The following is a 15,085-nucleotide window of genomic DNA, read 5'->3' on the forward strand; positions in this document are numbered from 1 at the left end:
AGGGGTGGGGGGGCAAGGGGCTGTCTGACAAGGAAGACAGGTAGGCAGACAACACAATACCAGGGAATAAGAAAAATGGGAATCCACCCATACTGTGTTAACAGTGATGTGTCACTTATTAGCTCTATTGAACCTCAGCGTCCTCTAAAAAATGATTGTAATAATCCATACAATCTATGACCGTTTGTAGGATCATATAAGATAACCATTTATAAATGCTTCTAGAACAGAGCTTTTCACCTATTTTGTCCCTAGAGTTTTTACTCGTTTTTTTCATTCATTCACTCATTCACATGCTGGTATTTGCATGGAAACTTAGTAAAGCAGAAGAATTGCAGAATCAAAATAACATTTATATAAATTAGAATTAATGTAAATTTAGTGTTTCCAAGGTGTTTTGCTCTTTTTAGTCTTAGAGCAAAGCTATGGAAGAAGTTATTTTTATCTCTGCTAACAATTAGGCTAGTGAGGCAAATAGTATGACACAACTTGTTTAAGAACAGAGGTTTAATGGAGCTAAGAGAGCCCACGCCCTGCCTTCCTCCCTCTGAGGTCTTAGAAGGGAATCTGTGGGCCTCAGAAATAAATGAAAAGGAATACATACTGAAAGACTTGCCTTAGAGGCGCATGAACTATTTATGTATGTGGTTGAGCCCTTTTGCCTTCGTGTCTTATCAAAACCACACTCCCAGTGCCTCATTCATTGTGTCTGTATCTAGGCAAAGTGACTGGACGTGTGTACATGTTAACACATGAAATACTTGAAATTCTCGTACTTAAAAATGCAGAGTAAAGGCCAAGCCCTTGTTGGTTAATGTATGTTCCACGTGCCGTTGACTTGTCCTTTTTGATGATACGTTCCCACAGAATGATCTGATTGGTCAGAGTTTATTTGACTACCTGCATCCTAAAGATATCGCCAAAGTCAAGGAGCAGCTCTCCTCCTCTGACACTGCACCCCGGGAGCGGCTCATAGATGCAAAAAGTGAGTTTGGGATCCGCCGCTGCTTCCTCAGCTGCCTGCCCAGACGGCTGAGCGCCGGGCTGAGCAGTGTGTGCGGACCTCAGCCTCTGGGTTCCTACCTCTCTGCCCTTTATCTGGGTCCCAGGTGCTGTCTTTGGCTCAGTGGGATTATTTATGTTACTTTGTGTTTGTTTCTCTCATTTTACATAAAGAAGAAAAAAATTCAATGTCTAAACTCGTGAGAGGAAAAACAGCTACTTTCATTTGATTCTTTCTGATTTTTAGTCATTTTTTTTTCAGAATCTAGAAATTCCAAGTTGTTATGTTCCTGCGTTAAAAGGGTTCACATCAGTTTGATTTGTTCCCCCTGAAAAAATCACCTCTATTTATCTGAGTTGCACTCATGCAGCCTCATAAGATGAAAGTAAGAAAACTTCAAGTGTAAATATGACGCTTCTTTGACCAAAGTGGTTCTTCATTAGATGCCCTGCCCCGCCCTTCCGCCCGCCTCCCTGCTTCCTTCTTGCAGCAGTGGAGCCACCACTCACGTTCTCCCCCAGCTTCCTGCTCCTGCACCCGCTCCCTGCCTCCTGTGTGAGGCCACAGAAGCTCTCTTCTCCTTCAGCCCCGTGGGGGTGCTGTGCACTCCAGCAGTTAAGAGCACTGGACTCTGAGTCAAATGCAGGGCTCGCATCTTGGCTCCACCATTTACTAGCTGTGTGACCTTGAGCAAGTTACTTAACCTCTCTGTGCCTCCGCTTCCTTATCTGCAAAATGTTACCTATTTCATCAAGTTGTGAGGATTTAATATGCTAATAACGGAGTACATAGTTTCCAGCACAGAGTAAGCACAACGTGGTATATTCACCTTGGCCCAGTGCCATCGTAGCCTAACCAGTTTCTTGCTTCCAAGCTCTCCATTGTAATCTCTGGAAGGAAATAACCACCAGAGGAATCTCCTTTAAATCATCCTTTTCACTAAGGCACTCCTCTTCTTCCTGTAAGTACAATGCAGTCCCTGGTACCTGTTGCCCTTTATAGTATGGTCCTGCAATTTTTTTAGTGACCTCAGAAGAGAAAGATGAATGCTGTTCGGTCCTTGCCTCTAAAGCTCTTACCATGTAGTCAGGGAGACAAGGAGACAGCGCCATTCATAATAGGTGCAGCCATAGATGTAGTACCAGGCATAGAGAGCAATGATTAATTCTCACGTGGGCGTGGGTACAGGCATCACGGAGCAGGTGACAGCTCCAGGTGGGTTTGAAAAGATGAATTAATGTTTGCCAAATGATGAAGGGAGGAAAGGAGCAGAGGAAATGATTTGTGGACTGGTGCAGACGTGGGGTGCTGTGGGCTGCCGGTGCTGCTGGAACAGAACATGCAGGGGAGGGAGAGGGCTGGACCACGAAGACCTTTTCATCTGTGGGGACACAGTGGAGGGCTGTGAACCAGGCGGGGCGGGCTCGGATTGGCATTCGGGGAGGATCACTGAGGCAGCAGTGCGGGAGGTAGGTGAGAACAGGGAGACCCAGGAGGAGCCCCCGGCAGTAGCCATTCCTGTGATGGCTGCTCCCGCGGTGGGCAGTGGGTACTTGTTCCCTCCAGACGTGATCTGCAGCCCCGGCTTCTGCACCGGCAAGTAGCCCATGTTTCTGTCAGGATCACTCACAGTCATGCTTTTTCTCCAGAGACTCTAATTCAGTTGGTCCGGAACCATAATTCAGACCACAGATACGAGCCAGTTTATATGTGAAATTTATATGATTTAAAATTTTCTGGTAGCTACGTTTAAAAAAGTGAAAATAAATGCGGAATTATCTTTAATACTGTATTTTATTTAACACTAAATCCAAAATGAGGTCTTTTACATTTTTTTTTGGTACTAAGTCTTTGAAATCCTATTTTTATTCACACGTACAGCACACCTCCAATTTCAGCTTCTCAATAGCTGCGTTGTAGCCAGTGGCTACCACACTGGGAAGCACAGGTCTAGAATGGGGTCCCAGAACCTGCAGGTTGATGAAGCATCCAGCAGTTCTGGCATCCAGCCAGGGTTGAGAACCTAAGGCAGTCCTGCTGCCTCCTTTCCATTCCAGTATCCAGGTCTTGCCCATCCTCCAAGTCCCAGCCCACCTGCTTCTGCCTCTGGGAAACACCGATTGTTTCTGCCATTTACTTGGCACTGATCACTCATACGTCACGTTGTGCTCTCGTTAGTCTTTTCCCGGTGAACTTCCATATCCCCTTCTCAGCCGTCCACTCCTGCTGGACAGGAACCCTGTGTGTATTTCTTTATTCCCTGGAGCACCTAGTCCATTCATCAGTCGCTGCGTTCTTTGTGACCTGTAAGCATTCCGGGTTGACAGTGCCCCTGTCCGTACAGCATCTGTTAAGGCCTAGACTGAGGAGAGCGGTTATTGTCACGTCATTGTTACAGAACAGCGAGGCAGGAAAGAAAAGACTTTCTTCAAGGGCACACTCCCCCTCCTGACAGACAACACTACCCTCAGTTTATCACATTTTGTGTATTGATTTGCAGCTGGACTTCCAGTTAAAACAGATATAACCCCTGGGCCATCTCGATTATGTTCTGGAGCACGGCGTTCTTTCTTCTGTAGGATGAAGTGTAACAGGCCTTCCGTAAAGGTTGAAGACAAGGATTTCCCCTCCACCTGCTCAAAGAAAAAAGGTAACCACTTAACAGTTCTTTAAACCCTATCACAGGTGGAGCGCTCAGCAGGGGGTGGGCTCAGAGCAGCGGGTCCCAGGATTGCAGCCAGGACCTCACTAGCCCCCCTTCAATGGGGGCAGTTGGGGAGCAGGGCGGGGAGCTGGAAGGCCCTGATGGTGTCACGATGACACAGGTTTGTGGGAAGGCTCCCTCTGTTTAAGTCCTGTTTTGGTTTTCCTGTGGTTGGGAAAGAATACTCTCTAAGTCACAGCCCCCTCCCTCCCCAGCACCCACGAGCCCACCAGAATTATTCTAAGTTCACCAGTGCCTGCAGGTGGCTAAGTGCAGTGGACACTTCTCATTTTTCTTCCATTGTGAAGTGTTTTTCTTCCTGTCCTCTCCCACTCCGGGCTTTCTTCCGGGTTCCTTTTGTTGCTTCCTCCTCTTCTGTCCCCAGCCTTCTTCTCTTAAGAGTAGGTATATACTCATCCATAGGTAATGTCATCCGCCCCCTTAGCTTTCAATGACATTTATATGCCACTAACTTCCAAGTTCATATGTCTAGCCTGCACTTCTCTTTTGAACTCCAGATTTGTAAATTAACTGCTTATTTAATCTACCTGCTTGGACATCTCAAGGGCATCTCAAACGTGATATATGTAGAAGTAACCACCTGAGCTTCCCCTCGAAGGTAAATGGCACTACTGTCCATCTAGCTGTGCGTGCTAGAAGCCTGGGGGGCACCCTCACCCCCTTTCCCTCCCTCCTGACCTAGTCAGTTATAATGTCTTGCTGCCATGAATTGCCCCTGCAGAAGTTATCTGAAGTATGTTTATCCACCTCCATGTTTACTGTCACTATCGCTAGATGGAGGCTACCCTGGGTCTCACAGGCCTGGTGAAGCAGGCTCCTCACGCTTTCCAGCCCCTCACGTGGCCACAGTGACCTTCCTAAAAGCAGATCTTGGGACTTCTCTGGCTGTCCAGTGGTTAAGACGCCACGCTTCCATTGCAGGGGGTGCAGGTTCGATCCCTAGTTGGGGAACTCCCGCATGCCACGTGGCGTGGCCAAAAAATAGAAGAAGAAAAAAAGCAAATCTTCATATCAGCCCCCTGTTTTAAACCCATCAGTGGTTCCCGCTGCTCTTGAAGAAAAGTTTAAAATCCTTCATGTGACTTTGCAAACCCCCGCCCCTGACACTACTCCATACGTTTGAGACTTGCTGACCTCCTTTTGATGCCTCCAAACCCTTTCTACCCAGTCTCCGTATGCTCTGTCCCCTCTGACGGGAATGCCCCTCTCTCGCCACCAGCTCCCCTCCCTGACTCACTCGAGCTCGTCCTTTAGAGTGGACCTCAGTGTCTGTCACTCCCTCCCTCCCTCAGGCTGCCTTATGTCTGCTTGTAGCACCCTGTAGGGTTTCTTTCTGACACTTGCTTACAGTTGCAGTTATGTAGTTATTTGTTTAAAATCTCTCTCCCCCATTAGACTGTGATTTCCACAAAGGCAGGTCTGATTTGTTTTCCACTGTTTCCCAGTAACTAGCACAGACCTGATGCTTGGTAAACTATTCCATAAGGATGTGTTACTGTTGGAATCCACAGGTGCTCCACACTTAATGTGTCCCAAATTGAAATCTTTTCTCCCCCCTCCTCTAAAACTTACTCTGTATTCTCTGCCCTGAGTCAATAAATTGTATAATACCAGCTAACCACCCAATCTGAAAAAGTTGGAGTCATCTTTATTTTCTTTTTTCATACCAAATATTTTGATACTCATACCAAATCCCAGCAGTTCAAGCTCAGAAATTTCTCCTGTGTCCTGCCCTGCCTCATCTTCACGGCACTGCCATGGTACAGTCCTCAGCACCTCGTGCATGTCTTCCAGTTCACCTAACACTCTGCTCCTAGAACATCCAGATCACGATGTGATTTTGCTGTTTCCCCACTTAAACACCTTCGGAAGCTCTCCATTTCCTACCTGAAAAAGGTTAACACATTGGTGAGCAAATAATCCAAGGCTCCGACGATATGCTCCCAACCTGCCCTTCCAACTCTACCCCCAACGCCTCCCTTTTCCCTTCAGCCACACGGAGCTCTTTGCTGTTTCCTGTACAGGATACCTCTCTGTGCCTTTGTATGTTCTCAAACCTTTACAGATTCTGGTCCCTTACCCAGTGCTCATCCTTCTTGATCCACCTCCTTCATAGTTCTTCGGGGCGGCCTTCTCCCCAGGGAGATTTAGCTACTGCTTCCTTGGTGCATGTGATGCCCTTTTGCTGTAACCAGCTCTACAAGGCGTATATGACACTGGATGATACCTGTTTTTTCTGTCTTCTCTCTCACTAGATGCTAACTTCTGGACAGTAAGGCTTTGGTTTTTATATTTTGATTCCCTACCTACATCCCCCGACTAGGCTGCCTGTGCCCCCAGGCCCCAAAGCCACACTGACATTGACCGTGGACTTTGCTTTCTAGCAGATCGAAAAAGCTTCTGCACGATCCACAGCACAGGCTATCTGAAAAGTTGGCCGCCCACAAAGATGGGGCTGGACGAAGACAGCGAACCAGACAACGAGGGGTGCAATCTCAGCTGCCTTGTCGCCATCGGACGACTGCACTCTCACATGGTTCCACAACCGGCGAACGGGGAAATCAGGGTGAAATCTATGGAATATGTCTCTCGGCATGCAATAGATGGGAAGTTTGTTTTCGTAGACCAGAGGTAAGAGTCTGTGCGTTACGCTTGAACAATGATGGTAGAGGGTTTTCAACCCTGCGTAAAGCAGAGAAGACTGGGCCATCGGCTGTCTTTCTTAGGGATAGAGAGAAGGAAATGATGGGTGTATGTGATGAAAAATGAGACCCAGTGGGTTATCATCATAAGTACAGAGATTTTTCTCCATGTCATTCTTTGGCATGTAGAGACAGTGAAGTGGGGTGGTTTGATGTCCATGGCTGAAAGAGAAATAGTAGGCATAGCATGCTATCTGAATCCATGGAAGGTTCCAGGACCATTAATTGCTGTGATTGAAATTCTGGCATGTGGGACTCGGAAAAGATTGTCTGGTCCTGAGCTGTCAGTACAGTCGGTCATCTGCTGTAGTAACCCCAAATTTAATCAATTTAAAGTAAGTTAAAAATTCAATTCCTCAGGTTCACTAGCTACATTTCAAGTACTTAGCAGACACATGTGTCTAATGGTATCCATGCAGAACATTTCTTTTTTTTTAATTAATTTTCATTGGAGTATAGTTGACTTACAATGTTGTGTTAGTTTCTGCTGTACAGCAAAGTGAGTCAGTTGTACATATACATATATCCACTCTTTTTTAGATTCTATTCCCACATAGGTAGAACATTTCTGTCTTCTCAGAAAGTTCTTCTGGACAACACTGATCTAGTCCAGTCTCATTTTTTATGGTGGTTGAACTGAGGCTCAGCCTGAAGCCTGGCCTTCTCCAGAATTCACAACCCATCGGCAGTAGACCTGGGCTAAGAACCCAGATGTCCCCAAATTTCCACTGTTCTCTGCTGCCTCCTTAAGAGTATTCACAGGGTAGTAATTTTTCTGGCTATTAGATATAGTCACTAAATACTGGAAAAGGAGGCGGCCACCTCTCAAGGTCCTTGTGGGCCCCGCTGCTGGAGCTTCTGGTGTTTGGTCGTCCTGGTAAAAAGCAGCCGGTAAATTGGAGAAGCTTTGCCCTGGAGTTTAGAGTTCTACCACATTTTAATCTAATACAGTTACTACTTTTAAACCTCCTAAAATTTGATATCTTGTGCTAACAGCCCCTTTGAAAGGATTCTTTGCTTTCTTTCCCTCTGTTTTTATAGCCCTGATTAAAGTCAGTTTTCATGAGAAAAAAGCAAAACCCATGTAGTAAGCCCTCTGAACCCACCGGCTTTGACCTTGTTTTCACTGGCTGTAGCGGGATTCAGCCGGTGCAGAGATGCTGTTAATCGTCTGAATGGCTTTTTCTTTTTTTTTTAAAAAAATTCCCTTTTAGGGCAACAGCTATTTTGGCATATTTACCACAAGAACTTCTAGGCACCTCATGTTATGAATATTTTCACCAAGATGACATAGGACATCTCGCAGAATGTCATAGGCAAGGTAAGCTGGGTTGTACAACAGGTCTTAAGTTTAAAGTGCCCCCCCTGCTTCTAGACTAGTCCACGTAACCTCACCGAGAAATCTGCCTCTGTGACGTGGGAGTCAACCAGCCCAGGAGTCTTCAGGCCAAGACATCTTTGAGGAGAGGAGGCTACTGCTTCGCCCAGCCCCATCTAGCCCCTTACGGATAACCCCCTACCCCACTGCCTAGCAGATTTCTATACTTGGGCGAGGGCAATTTCCGGAAGGCATCTCTTGTTCAGAGGATTTATCTGGACCCTATAAAGGTTTCGTATGGCCCAAACGGATCTAATTCTTTTCCGCAAAACCCTGCATCGCCTCCTACATTTCCCTCTTGATTAATGGCATGGCCTGATATGTAGCCTCCTGAGATGGAAACCAACATCGACTCCCTCCTTTACTTTTTCCTCCATCAGAACTGTTCACTCACCTCAGACATGCATTTCCAAAGAGGCCCCTTTCTGCCACCTCCACTGCCAAGACCCTGGTTCAGCCCTTGTACCCACCTGATAATTGTGATGGACTCCTAACAGGCCTCCCCACTCGCTTCTGTCCGCAGTCCATCTTCCGTCACTATCCCATTTATGCTCTGATAGATCGAGCCTGGTAATGTCACATCCATGCTTAAAACCTCCTGCCTTTAGACTCAAGCCCAATCACCCTTGACAGGCATTCAAAAGACCCTCCACCTTCTGGCCCTGACCCACCTCCCCAGCTTTACCCCTGCCCCCATCTCCGCCTGCAGAGGCCTGTGCTCCAGCCACACTGACCATCTCTCCATTCCCTGCCCTACCAGGCCCTGCCACTCCTCGGGCAGTGCTGGGTTCTTCCCTTTCTCCCCTTGGCAGACTTGTATTCATCCCTCAAGACTGATCTCCTCTGCCTCTCCTGAGGGCAGGAGTCACATCCTGTCTCCTCTTTTACCTCCAGTGCCTGGCACATGAAAGATGCTCATTACATGTTTGTTACATGAAAGAATGAGGTTTCCGTAGGTGAGTGACCTCTCTGAATCCAAATGTCCTAAAAATGCTGTACTGCCTTCAGGCTCTGTGATGGGGAAATAACATGGGCCCTTTGGACAGTGCCTTCTCGTTGTGTGGTGTTGACTTCATGGCTGATTCCAGTTAGATGTCTAGAATGCAGTCAGTTATTCCCAGAGCCTTCATTTCATACACTCTGAAGAACAGTGGCAGGTTCACAACCGAATTGGAAGGCTCAGATTCAGACCCTCAGGAACAGCCTGTTCTCTGAAGTGCCAGCTCCCGTGGCTTATTAAAGAGGGACGGCCTTGGAGCCTGAGCGCACTTAGGATTTGGTTAGTTTAGTGCATTTGTCTGAGGAAACAATGATGTTCGTGGTCTCTTTGTATTTTCAGTTTTACAGACAAGAGAAAAGATTACAACTAATTGCTATAAGTTTAAAATCAAAGATGGTTCTTTCATCACGCTGCGGAGCCGGTGGTTCAGTTTCATGAACCCTTGGACCAAGGAAGTAGAGTACATCGTCTCCACCAACACCGTTGTTCTGTAAGTGTTTTTCGTATATCAGAAGCTCCCTTGCTTCACAGGGAAATGCCTCGGGCCCCTTACCTGGGAAAGGGGGTACAGGTGACAGCCAGTATTGCATCCTTTACTGCCGTCTTGCTGATATCCTGTGAAGCCTCGGGACTGGCGGAAGCCAAAAGGTGGTTAACGAGGGATGAGCTTCAGTACTCATACCTCTGAGGCCCCGGCTGGTGGAACTGCTGCTGGAGACAGCAGCGTTTGCTACCCGGTAAAGCCTTTGCGTTCCGCAGGCCTGGCATCCACTGGTATCACTATGGAGGGAAGGCTTGGTAATCCTTGAGAGGCTCACCAGCCCATACTGGCTTTGGCTGAGGAGGGGCGAGGATCTGCGCCCCCAGGCTGGCGACCTGAGCCCCTGGAATGCCCCCTCAAAGGCTGCCACCTGCTGGGTGAGCAGGGAAGGGAAGGCCCTCCTCTTTGGCCTGCTCCCCGCATCTCCTTCCCCATGAGGTCCAAGCCCCCCACCTGTAGGCGGAGCCGATCAAGGGGCTGGGGCCGGCAGTGGCTGCTTCAGTCGCCACCTCCGCTGGACTGCACCCCACCTGCACAGGGAGGCCAGAGGCCGGGGTGCTGTCCATCGTGTCCTCAGTGAGGAGACCTGTGAGCCGCTCAGACACTTCATTTCGTGGCCTGTCCAGGTCCAGAGTGGACACCGCACACCTTGGCCAAGGTGAAAGGTGCACAGTTCTGAGCAGGCCTGACTCACGTTTCCTTGTTGCTGGGATGTTCACAGAGCCAACGTCCTGGAAGGCGGGGACCCAAGCTTCCCTCAGCCCACAGCATCCCCCCGCAGCATGGACAGCACGCTGCCCTCTGGAGAAGGTAACTATGTGCCACCGGGACGTCTGGGCTTTGCCCCTGAGAAGCTGCTTGTGGCCCCCATCCCCGAGCCCTCGGTATTTGGGGTCCCCGGCCACCATCTTCTGTGGAACAAGGGAGGCCTCGCGGGGGTGATCACTGAGGACGCTGTCATCTTACTTTCTCTGTTGAGCCTGGAATGCCGGGAACTTGTCTGTACCTTTGCTGAGGCTGCCTGGACCCCGGAAGCCTTGACAGGGCAGCTCCTGCTGCCTGTGCTCTCCTCCCCCTGGCTTCCCAGTGGCTGCGATGTGAAGTGCTCTCGGGGATGGCCACCGGGATCCCGTGGTGGGAGGAGGGTGTCTGTCAGCACCGGGGTGTGCTGTACCCGGCGGGGCCCTCCCCTGGCTCGGCCTTGGCCGCTGCTCTCCACACCTGACTCCTGCTTCCTCAGGCCTCTTCTTGCATGGCTTCAGCCCCTGCCTCTGCATCGATGAATCCTACATCCGGTTTCATTCCTGAGCTCCAGATCTGCCTTTCCAGCGGCCTCCTGGGCGAAGCCACCTGGAGTCCCTCAGGCACCTATAACTCAGCACATCCAAATCCGTTCTCTGCACACACCCTCACCCACAGTCTGGTCGGTTAAGCCAGAAACCGTGACTCCTACCTCTCCCATTATATCAAAACACACACTCCTGTCCCTTCTCTTTAAACCTCTCCAACCCCACTGTTGCTACCTCACCCTCCCCATCTGTTGCTTGGCTTCCTGCAGATAACTGCCCAACTCTAGTCGCCCTGCCCTCCTCTGCGCCCGCGTCCTCCACTGCGGTTCATTCTCCACACGGTGAACTTGTGTTTTTCTGTGCCAGGCACTTCGGTGCTCCTTGTCCCCTGTGGATACTGTTCAAATCTGTTAGTGTGGCATCCAAGGCCCTTCATGATCTGACTGGTACCTGCCTCTCAGTTTCATCTGTCACTCCTCCATCCTCATTTGTAATGAGTTTCTTGGCGTAGTCTCCCAAGTTGTGTCCTGCCTCAGTGCTCTTGCATACACTGGTTGCTGTGCCTGGAATGCTTTCCCCTCCTTACCTCTCTGCCAACCTACTTTATGCTCCTCTCTCAAGACTGAGCTCAGAGTTCATTTCTTCCAGGAGGTTGCACCTGGCCCTGCATGAGTTGGGTGCTTCTTGCTGACCTATAAAACTTATCGCAGTTTGTTCCAGCCACTGTTTGTGTGTCTCCCCATTAGACTGGGAGCTCCTTGAGGGCAGGGATGCCGACTTATCTCTGTGACTCTGGTGTGCAGCCCGTGGGTTTCGGCCAGCATATGTTGAGTGCATGAGGAATCAGAAGCTTTAATATCAACATCTCTGATCCTGGAAGGAAACCTGAGCTTTTCCCTGCCGGAATGCCTTTTCCTGACAAGCTGTGGCTCTCATGTCCCTCAGGGCACAACCCTAAGCTTGAACTTCAAGTGGATCATGGGATGAAGTGGATTTAATTTAACACATAATAGCATTTCTCCCTCTGCTTTCTTCCCCTTTCCCACTCTCAGATTCCTCTGTTGTAGGTGGCCCAAAGAGGACCCACCCCACTGTTCCAGGGATTCCAGGGGGAACCAGGGCTGGGGCAGGAAAAATAGGTCGAATGATTGCTGAGGAAATCATGGAAATCCACAGGCAAGTAACACCTAGTTGTTCCCTTAAACCAGTGTTCTCAACCCCAGGGCACTTTGCCCCCCAAGGGAGGTTTTGCTGATGTCTGGAGACATTTTCGGTTGTCACAACTGAGTGGGAGGTTGTTGCTAAACATCCAGTGGATAGAGACCAGGGATGCTGCTTGCTAAACATTCTACAGTCACAGGACAGCCCTCCCAAGCCCTGACCCCTAAGGAAGAATTTTTCAGTCCAAAATGTCAGTTAGTGTCGAGACTGAGAAATCCTGCCTTTAAATAAGGAAGCTAAACCCAAACAGGCCAGAGCTAAATGGAACTCTGGGAGGCTCAACTTTCTTATTACTTTGTATATGACCCAAGGAGCTTCCCAGGGGGTAGATGAACACTAACATTACAGGACTGCAGGAGCAGAGCTGTGACCTGCCTTGATCTGGGCCTTAACAAAACACTAGCTGCTTCCAGTCAAAAAGTTGCCTAGGGTTAGTAATAGAGACCAAGCAAATCAGCTAGTAATAGAAGTTCCCTTGGGCGGAACTCCTGTTCCATATGAAAGAGAAGAAGCTCTGAAGCAGTTTATCGGGGTTGAGTCCTAGGCCTCTGCTTAGGAGATTCATTTAACTTATTGGACTCTGTTGACTTAAGCCATAAAAGGGAGGCAATATCTATCTCCCTGAAATTGCCCTAGGATTGTGAGAGAACTCAGGAAAGTTCCTAGAACTGACATGTAGCGAGTGTTCAAAAATTGTTAATTAAGTCTTTAAGAACAGTCATTGAGAGGGAAGCAGTAATTATAAGTCCATTTGAATTTGGGCAATGGAGAGGGTGGTAACCAGGTCCTTAGGCATACAAACTTAATGGAACATAACCATAGGATCCCTGCTGCCACTGGATTGATTCTCTCAGGAGAATTGGAGGCCGGCCTTGTTTTCTAATTGGCCACAGTGGGGCTCTTATCCCAGTGGGATAACAGAACAGCACAGTTCTGTTCCAGCCCTTCAGGAATGACGGATGTGGCTGTTTGAAGCTACTTCAGGAAGGTGTGGGTGCAGTGTGCACTGATAATCTGGTGCTGATCAGTCCCGGCATACCCTGTGCTTTGCTCGAGACCATCCAAGGACAGTATAAAACAGTCCTTGAACGCAAAGGTCTTACAATCTTTGCGAAGCCTATTTTCTTTATGATAAAAGAAAAAACAGAGAGTGCATGGGCTGAAGCAAGCAAGGGAGGACGGTTTGAACTTGGCCTTAGCTGGGTTTTATGATGAATGTAGGTGTTCCTTCTAGAAGAGACAGGCACACGCTGGAATGGGCATGTGAGTGGTATTCAGGACACAAAAAGCAGGCCATCTACCTTGGCAGCCTCTTTGTAGAAAGGAACCACAGAGCTGTGATGGGAGATTGCTGAGAGTTCTAAGACATGTTGAACAGTTGAGGCTGGACGAAAACTGGAAGACCCTGTGCATTGTAGGGTGCTGAGCAGGTGTCCAAAGTGGTGTGTTAATAAGCATCGTGGAAGCTGGGAACTTCCTTGGCGGTCCAATGGTGACGACCCCGCGCTTCCAGTGCAGGGGGTGTGGGTTCGATCGCTGGTTGGGGAACTAAGATGCCACATGCCGCGGGGCACAGCCAAAAAAAAAAAAAAACCCCCAAAAAACAAAAAATAAGCATCGTGGAAGTTGGATTGGAGTAGGAAGAGATAAAGGTAAGCATGCTTAACAAACCAGGAATGAGGCCGACCTTACAGTGATAGTAGTGTCCAAAAGAGAAATCAGTAATTTAAGGACTAGATATTGAAAATGAAATAAGTAACTACGAAAAGGCAATTCTAAGATAGGGAAGCTGGGGAAACAGTGGTTCCATAGATGTAGGTAGGGAAAAATGGGAGACATTCAACAATTTTTCAGTAAGCGATTAGTAGTCATCTGTGTGGGTGAAGAACACCTGGTATATAGCTGTATCCCGCCTTTCAGAAGCTTATGATCCAGGAGAGAGAGAGAGTTGTTAACTCACAAATTACAGAATTAGGCAGGACAGGCCAAGAGCTAAGACTGCTGGGCAGTGGAGGGGTCCCTGGGAGACCCAGAAGCTGCAATCATCCATGTAGGTGCTAAGAGCCTGGTGGTCACGCAGCTGCCGTTCAAGTTTCCCTAAACTCTAGCTGCAGTGCCAGGTCATGGCTTCCTTTGCTGAGGTCCTTCAGCTTGACAAGAGTTTATGTGGATTTACAGCTCTAAGTCTTTCCCTCTGTAAACCTACTATGCTGAGAAATAAGCTAGCTGAGGAAGGCTTGGACCCAGTTTTCATCACCTGTTGCCTTAGAAGGTGACGATGGCGACTGCTCACATGAGGCCACTTTCTAGGTGGGGCTGAAACCACTGCAGCGCCCTCCATTTCCTGAGTAGTCGCTAGCTAAGCCGTGTGCGCAGGGTAGAGAATAAGTCATTTGCTGTGGATTCTAGTTCACTGTATCAAAGACAGAATGCCACCAACTCTGAGATCTGGATTCTGTGAGCAAATGAAAGTGGCCACCTTGAAATTCACAAACCTGAAATCCAAACCCTAATCCAAGGGCTTTGTCAGTGAGAAGCTTGCCTCCAGGATCTGTGTTCTAGATCAGGTGCCTATGGGGTATATCCAGCTTATCACCTATAAATAAAGTTTTATTGGAACACAGCTATATCCATTCACTTGCGTATCATCTATGGCTGCTTTCAGGCTACAGTGGCAGAGTTCAGTAGTTGTGAGAGACCATATGGCCTACAGAGCCTAAAATAATCACTCTCTAGCCCTTTACAGAAAGTTTGCCAATCCCTATTCTAGATCTTCATCCTTCTTCTCACCCCCACCCCTCAACAAAACACACACACTCCAGTGAAAAAAAGGAAAGGCAATGTAACTAACTCCTCTTTTCTCTGACAGGATAAGAGGGTCATCGCCTTCCAGCTGTGGCTCCAGCCCATTGAACATCACAAGTACACCTCCCCCTGATGCCTCTTCTCCAGGAGGCAAGAAGGTAGGGCTGATGACTCTTAGACTAAGGCCCTTCTTCATCCAGAGAGCTCTTGCCCAAGTTCTGAAATACTGGAAGTGGGAGTATATAACTGTGGTTGCTGAAACAGGTAGGGCCCTTTTTTCCTCCTTGAAGTAAATGCATCTGTGTTGGGTGAGGTACAAAGCATACTAGTGGAGCTAGGGAGCCTTGCTGACATTGTTAGAGGATTTATCCCATGTGAGTGGGGGAAGGCAGAAAGAGATCTTTCTAAGGATTGGGGAGCT

General features: G+C 48.4%; 1 protein-coding gene across 10 annotated transcripts in view; it reads left to right on the forward strand.

Annotated features, from left to right (window-relative positions):
• The window catches only part of BMAL1 (basic helix-loop-helix ARNT like 1), a 104,017-nt gene that overhangs the window by 83,932 nt on the left and 5,000 nt on the right, over nt 1-15,085 (forward strand). For 4 of the 10 annotated variants that reach the window (XM_065881807.1, XM_065881803.1, XM_065881809.1 and 1 more), the window contains 8 exons: nt 868-985; nt 3,504-3,653; nt 6,113-6,359; nt 7,645-7,751; nt 9,148-9,298; nt 10,071-10,159; nt 11,706-11,814; nt 14,729-14,822. In XM_065881807.1, the coding sequence (XP_065737879.1) occupies nt 868-985; nt 3,504-3,653; nt 6,113-6,359; nt 7,645-7,751; nt 9,148-9,298; nt 10,071-10,159; nt 11,706-11,814; nt 14,729-14,822 (1,065 nt within the window). Of the gene's footprint in view, nt 1-867; nt 986-3,503; nt 3,654-6,112; nt 6,360-7,644; nt 7,752-9,147; nt 9,299-10,070; nt 10,160-11,690; nt 11,815-14,728; nt 14,823-15,085 lie in introns of all 10 variants that reach the window. The other 6 variants (XM_065881804.1, XM_065881808.1, XM_065881810.1 and 3 more) reach the window with 4 other exon arrangements.

Source organism: Phocoena phocoena, chromosome 8, assembly GCF_963924675.1.
Source record: "Phocoena phocoena chromosome 8, mPhoPho1.1, whole genome shotgun sequence".
NCBI classification, from domain to species: Eukaryota; Metazoa; Chordata; class Mammalia; order Artiodactyla; family Phocoenidae; genus Phocoena; species Phocoena phocoena.